Source organism: Mus caroli, unplaced genomic scaffold, assembly GCF_978045245.1.
Source record: "Mus caroli unplaced genomic scaffold, Mus_caroli_1 scaffold_10, whole genome shotgun sequence".
NCBI classification, from domain to species: domain Eukaryota; kingdom Metazoa; phylum Chordata; class Mammalia; order Rodentia; family Muridae; genus Mus; species Mus caroli.
The window spans coordinates 65,189,627-65,196,772 of record NW_028227265.1 but is presented as its reverse complement, the minus strand read 5'-3'; the positions used below and the strand labels follow the sequence as shown (position 1 = coordinate 65,196,772).

At 41.7% G+C, this 7,146-nt stretch overlaps 1 protein-coding gene across 1 annotated transcript in view; it reads right to left on the bottom strand.

Moving 5' to 3' along the window:
* Window positions 1–6,447: 6,447 nt before the first annotated feature.
* Window positions 6,448–7,146, bottom strand: part of Cpe (carboxypeptidase E) — a 108,683-nt gene continuing 107,984 nt past the window's right edge. Inside the window, exon 9 of the mRNA XM_021169884.3 lies at window positions 6,448–7,128. Coding sequence (XP_021025543.1) covers window positions 7,030–7,128 — 99 coding nt within the window. The 3' untranslated portion in view covers window positions 6,448–7,029. The remainder of the gene's footprint in view (window positions 7,129–7,146) is intronic.

Sequence of the window (7,146 nt, the reverse complement as noted above, 5' to 3'; positions counted from 1 at the left end):
AGGTGGTGAAAGGATGCTTCCAGTGATAAAGATGAAGATGACAGTGATGATGAGGAGGAGGAGGGAAATAGAGGTAAAAGAGATGGAGATGACAGTGACGGTGACCATGATGGTGAGGAAGGTGGAAACAGAAGTGACAGTGAAGATGACAGTGATAGTGAAGATGATAGAGATGGAGATGTCAGTGATGAGGACAGTGGTGATAGTGATGGTGACAGTGAGGATGGTAGAGATGGAAGTGACAGTGATGATGACAGTGGTGATGAGGATGACAAAGATGGAGATGACAGTGATGGTGACAGTGATGATGATGGAAACAGAGATGACAGTGATGGGGACAGGAACAGTGAGGATGATGGAGCTGGAGGTGACAGTGATGGTGGTGAGGAGGATGCAGACAGTGAGGATGATGATGATGATGATGGTGGTAATACCTCATACCAGGGCAAGGTGATTTTCAAACCCCAGGAAGAGAACCCAGACCCTAGCCATTGCTGAATGAATCTTCAAAAGCAGGGGATGAAATGAAGAAAATACAAAAAGAGCCAAAGGATCTTTAAGTCTAAAAGAAGAAAAACTCACAGATCCTGCCAACATTTTAAAGTCTCATAGCTCCTGACATCAGGAGCACTTTCGACAAATTTCACTGTTGTGATTTTTCTTATCTGAGCCATTATTGCAGATTATATTCAACATCAGCTTGTATCACTCTGATACCTTTTCCTTACATAAGCCAGATATTTGCCCTGTCTTATAAGCACAGATTCCTGGGAGATTTTGCAGTGATATAAATTAATCATAGAAAACTACACATGTGCACTGCCCAGGCAAACAAGTCATGATTGAGTCAATGCATGCATACATTAATCATCTAGATTAGGAAGGGTGGGAGGAAAGAAAGAGAGGCAGAGAGGGGAGCACGGAATTAAAGTATTTATAGTGACCCAGACTATCATTTATTTAAAATATCAAAACCAGGATGTTGTGTATTTTCAAGGTGAGAAGAAAATCAGGGAACATTCTATCTATACATTTTTGAGGTAGAAATTCCAAATGTCATCCAATTGTAGCCATGGAAGACAATCCTCATGAAAAGCTTGAAAAGAGAATCTTTGCAACATGTTGGATTAAATGATGGTTTTTTTTTCTTTTTAAGCTTCCCACAAGATATCATGGGAAGATTTCAGAGGCTGTCTGTATAAATAAAATATGAATACCAAAGTTCAGTGTTTCATCTCTGCAAAATACTGTTTCTCTTTGTTTATGTCAAGAACTGGGAATCAGTCTGTGTAGCTATTCCCTGCACAGTGATGTCTGGTTTTCATTGTCCTTGAAAAAAAGTTCAATCTGTGTTATTGAACTAAAATCAACTTCCCAGGCCCCTCCCTTTCTGATTTTTGTTATCTAGAGCAACACAACTTGGCTGTTCCTAACCCACACGCCTTTAACACTTGGACTACATCTCCAGTGTTAACCTTCCATTTAAAAACACATCAAATATCTTATTTCAAGTTTTTAGTTAGCAACAGTATAGAAAAACTTCCACAAAATGTCTTACCATCTAGGATTATATTTTGGTTTGTGAGTTTTTTGTTTGGTTTTGTTGCTGTTATTGTTTTGTGTTTCATTTTCTGTGTTCATTTGCATGCATTTGTTTGTTTGTTTGTTTGTTTGTTTGTTACAGGTTTTCTCTAAACCCTATCTAGGTTTCCCTGGCTGTCCTGGAACTTGCTATGCAGACCAGGCTGACCTCAAAGTTCTGAAGGTCTACCTGCCTCTGCCTCCCAAGTGCTAGGATTAATGGTGTATACCGCCATAGCCAGCTCATCCAGGACTACAAAAAGAGAAGTATACACTTGAAAGAAAGATAATGTTCACAGTTCAGTTCTGATAAAAACTGATACAGAAACTACTAAAATTCTGTGTTCCTGAGAAGTTCAGGTGTTCAACACTTAAGACCCATCTCTCCCATTCATCCCTTTGTTCAGAACCAGCTGGAAAGTAGACTAAGTGGAGATACACTTTCTTACTGATAAATTGTTTAAGGAAATTAATTAGTGCTCTATGCACTAATGACTCTATTAATTGTCTGCTCTCATCTGCCTCCTTCACAAGATCAGCACAAGTACCCAGAGCTTCTACAGGCTTCCCAAGGGAAAGCTTGCATCAAACTCTAGGGAAAAGACAGAGATGTAGGGGGAGGTGCTTCAGGCCTTTAATTAATTTGTTCCACTTGATTAGCATCCCTGGTGTTGCTCAGCAACTAGATAAGGATCTTTTCTCACAGAAGAAACAAGTGAGTACTGGAGATTGGGATGTAGCTCCTTCAAGACAATGCCAGGAAGGAATTTCCTTCCAACAACACACAATCCAACTCTCTTTAGGTGAAACTGAAATACATTAAGACACTGACCATGAAGCTAGGCATCTGTAATTCCAGCACTCAGGAGGTGGTGACAGGAAGATTGTTTTGAGGTCAAGGCCAGTCTAGAAGTTATAAACAAACCCTATGTCCAATATATCCAAGTTATATCCTTGGATACCCAAGATGGTTGAAAGGGCAAGACCACCCAGGATCACCTCCCAGACCCAGTATATGGGTATGCAAGGTGGAACCTTCTCCAATGTAGGTCCTAAGTGGATGAGGCAAAGAGTACAAGAGAGCAAATTTAGGACCACGAAGCAGGAGGAGAAAGAGGAGGAGAAGGAGGTAAACTTTTCCTACAGTGCAAAATCAGTTCGAAACCCAGGAACATTTTCAGCCCTCAAAACAGTGGGCTATAAAAATGTCTGTCTAAACATGGAACATCTATATCACAAGGCACAGGAAACATCACAGAAAAAGAAAGCAAAAAAGACTCTAAGACCCAGAGATTAGGAAGGATGGGGCAAAACTGCCTTGTAGACATGACAGGACATATGTACCCATGAACTTACAGCATCTATGGCTGCCACACCAAGACCTAACCAAGATCAAGCAGTGGGCCCTGGGTGAGGGAAGTGGGGTGTAGAGTCCTCACCTACCCCCACCCCTCCCCCAAAGAGGATATTGACCCCTAATGACTGCTGAGGGTGTGGCTCCTGATAGGTTAGCAATCTCTAGTGGGTGGCCACATACCTGTGTGCAGATGGGCTTCACTAACTAGACTCAGTGAGCCATAACAAAAGACAGACAGGCAGGCAGACAGGCACAAAGAAAGAGAGAGAAATGAGGAAATGAAGTTGGGAGAAGGTAGGAAGAGCTAGGAAGAATTGAATGGTGTAAAGGAGAAGTTAATATAATAATACATTATGTACTTAACATGAAATTTTAAAGAATAAGTAAATATGTATGTGCAAGACTTCAGAATTGCACAGACTAGTAAGTACAGTATGCCATTTATTCTTCATCACTTTAGACGGGAATATTGCTGGTGTTGTTTGGGTGTGTTGGCTGTGAGGAGCATAGACAGACATATGATTAGTTCTTAAGTCTACTGGCCAGGGATAGAGATGTGTGACTCTGATATAGAAACCCAGAAGGATATTCCAAGCTCAAGGCCACAGCTCAAAATGACTAAGTTCTTAGACCTTGTGTGTCAATCCCATACTTAGAAATAGAGGAGTGCAGTTTCATTGACAGCTAAGAGGGAAGACTGCCAGTGATGGTGGAGTTTATCAAACATTGTGGCTAAGTGAGGCTGCAAGGCTAGTCCTGGTCACTGGAGATCTGGTGAAAAATGACGGAAACTAAGGAACACTTGTGCTGAGAGAGCAGAGCCACAAGGTGAAAGGATTGAACACAGATGGCTCACTAGATGCAAGACGTAGCTCCTGGTGAATGACATAGACTTAAGACCGAAGCAGAACAAATTACTGCAAGATTTGTGATTCTTCTTCTTTTAAGACAGGGTCTCATGTAGGTTAAACTGACCTTAAATTTGCTTTGAAGCCAAAAATGACCTTGAACTTTGGATCCTCCTGCCTCAACCTCCCAAGTGCTAAAATAACAGGCTTACATAGCCATGTCCAGTTTGTGTAGAGCTGGGGAATGAACACAAAGCTTCATGTGCACCAGGCAAGCACTGAACCAACAGAGCTACATTATCACCTACAAATAATATAAGTTTTTAGCAACAATATTGAAGGTTGTTTCTTTTCTAGAACTATCTAGCATTTCCTATTAGGTAGACATTATAAACAGCAAAACCTTGAATTTCCTTGGAGTTCAGCTTGGGTCTACTTTTCTCCCAACTCTACAGGCTCCTCCTAGGGGGTTATATGTATTTGAATAGATTTTTAACTTTTTTATTTATTTATTTTAAACTCCAGATTTTATTCTCCCCCCCTGGTCCACCTCTGACTGTTCCACATCCCATACCCCCTACCCACCCCTCCTGTCTCCACAAGGATGTCCCTACCCCACACACACCCCAGACACACCCCATACCACCAGACCTCTAAACTCCCTGGGGCTTCAAGTCACTTGAGGGTCTTCTCTAACTGAATGCAGACCCGGAAGCCCTCTGCTGTATATGCATTGGGGGCCTCATAGCAGCTGGTGTATACTACCTGGTTGGTGGTCCAGTGTCTGAGAGATCTCAAGGCTCCAGGTTAATTGAGACTGCTGGTCCTCCTACAGAGTTGCCCTCCTCCTCAGCTTCTTCCAACTTTCCTCTAATTCAACCACAGGGGTCAGCAGCTTCTGTCCATTAGTTGGGTACAAATATCTGTATCTGACTCTTTCAGCTGCTTGTTGGGTCTCTCAGAGGGCAGTCATGTTAGGTCCCTTTTTGTGAGATCTCCATAACCTCAGTAATAGTCTCCAGCCTTGGGGCCTCCCTTTGATCTGGATCCCACTTTGGGCCTGTCAGCGGACCTTCTTTTCTTCAGGCCCCTTTCCATTTCCACCCCTGCAGTTCTTTCAGACAGGAACAATTATGAGTCAGAGTTTTGACTGTGGGATGGCAACCCCATCCCTCACTTGATGCCCTGTCTTTCTGCTGGAGGTGGACTCTACAAGTTCCTTTTCCCCAACATAGGGCATTTCATCTAAGGTTCCTCCTTTTGAGTCCTGAGAGTCTCTCACCTCCAAGGTCTCTGGTACTTTCTGGAGGATCCCCCCAACCTCCTACCTCCCGAGGTTGCCTGTTTCCATTCTTTTTGCTGGCCCTCAGGGCTTCAGTCCTTTTTCCCCCCACACAATACCAAATCATGTTCCCCTCCCCCAACCCCCTTTCCCTCCTAAGTCGCCCCTACCTCCCCACTTGTGATTGCTTTTTCTCCCTCCCAAGTGTGACTGAGGCCTTCACTTGAACCCTTCAGCTAGTTGACCTTTTTGAGTTCTGTGGACTGTATTTTGAGTATTCTGTACATTTTTTTGGCTAACATCCACTTATTAATGAGTACATACCAAACATGTCCTTTTGGGTCTGAGTTACCTCACTCAGGATGATATTTTCTAGTTCCATCCATTTGCCTGCAAAACTCAGGATGTCCACGTTCTTAATAGCTGAATAGTATTCCATTGTATAAATATACCACATTTTCTGTATCCATTCTTCTGTTGTGGGACATCTGGGATGTTCCCAGCTTCTGACTATCACAAACAAGGCTGCTATGAACATAGTGGAACATGTGCCCCTGTGGCATGGTGGGGCATCTTTTGGATATATTTCCAAGAGTAGTATTGCTGGATCTTCAGGTAGATCTATTTCCAATTTTCTGAGGAACTTCCAGATTGATTTCCAGAGTGGTTGTACCAGTTTTCAGTCCCATCAGCAATGGAGGAGTGTTCCTCTTTCTCCACATCCTCGCCAACATGTGCTGTCACCTGACATTTTGATCTTAACCATTCTGATTGGTGTAAGGTGAAATCTCAGGGTTGTTTTGATTTGCATTTCTCTGATCACTTAGGACTTTGAACACTTCTTTTAAGTGTTTCTCAGCCATTCAAAATTCCTCTGTTGTGAATTCTCAGTTTAGTTCTATACCTCATTTTTTGATTATGTTGTTTGGGTTTTTTAGTGGTTAGCTTCTTGAGTTCTTTATATATTTTGGATATTAGCCCTCTACTGGATGTGGGATTAGTGAGGATTTTTTCACAATCTGCAGGTTGCCAATTTGTCTTATTGGCTATGTCCTTTGGTTACAGAAGCTTTCCAGTTTCATGAGGTCCCATTTATCAATTCTTGATCTTAAAGTGTGTGCCATTGGAGTTCTGTTTAGAAAATTTCCCCCTGTGCCAATGAGTTGAGAGAAGCAGATTCCAATCACAGCACCTACAACTGCCTGCAAGTCTAATCTCAGGGAATCTGAAGGCCTTCTCACCTTTATAAGCCACTTAGGAACATAAACTCACATGCAGACACACACATACACACACACACACACACATATATGAAATATTTTTTGACCATGAAACTACAGCATTAGACCAAAAAAGCGGTCGAGAAAATGCACACCATGTTTTTTTTTGGTTTTTGCCTTTATTCATTCAGAATGCAATTCTGGGCCAATCTACAATCAAGACAAAACCCCAAACTCTGAAGTGGCATTAACAGGCTGACTAATACAATTCCATTCTTCAAAGTACACGCAAGAACTAGGTTTTCATTCTGTTCAGAGCCCCTTTGAAAAGCACGTACATTTTCTTCCCATCCAAAGTGCATTATCAGGATCATGCTTATACAGTGAATCAGCACAAGAGACTAAGGACAACTTATATGGAACTATGTGATTCTCGCAGTACAGGGTTCACAGATCCAAGCTATATCAGTTGACTTCTTCATGGCATCTGTCATATGGCATTGTCACCCATTACGTTAAAAGAGCTTCACTAGATTTTAAAGCGAATGTTAATGTAAGAATGAAGTAGATCCAGACATTATATTTCTGTCCGGGTGTGTTTAAGTGATTACTAACTACTACTTAAATGATCAAAAATAAATCAATATTAAATATTAACTGCACACAACCTAAAATAAAAGAGCCACATTGCATCTTACTACAGTCTATAGATAGATTAAAGCAATTAGTTAGAAGCCTTTCTTAAAAATTCAAAGTTTCTGACATCATTTTCCACCACTCCATCAATTCTTCCTTCTCCTCCTCCTTCCTTTCAGAGAAAGACTCCAGCTCAAAGTCCACCTGAAGAGGAAAACCAGA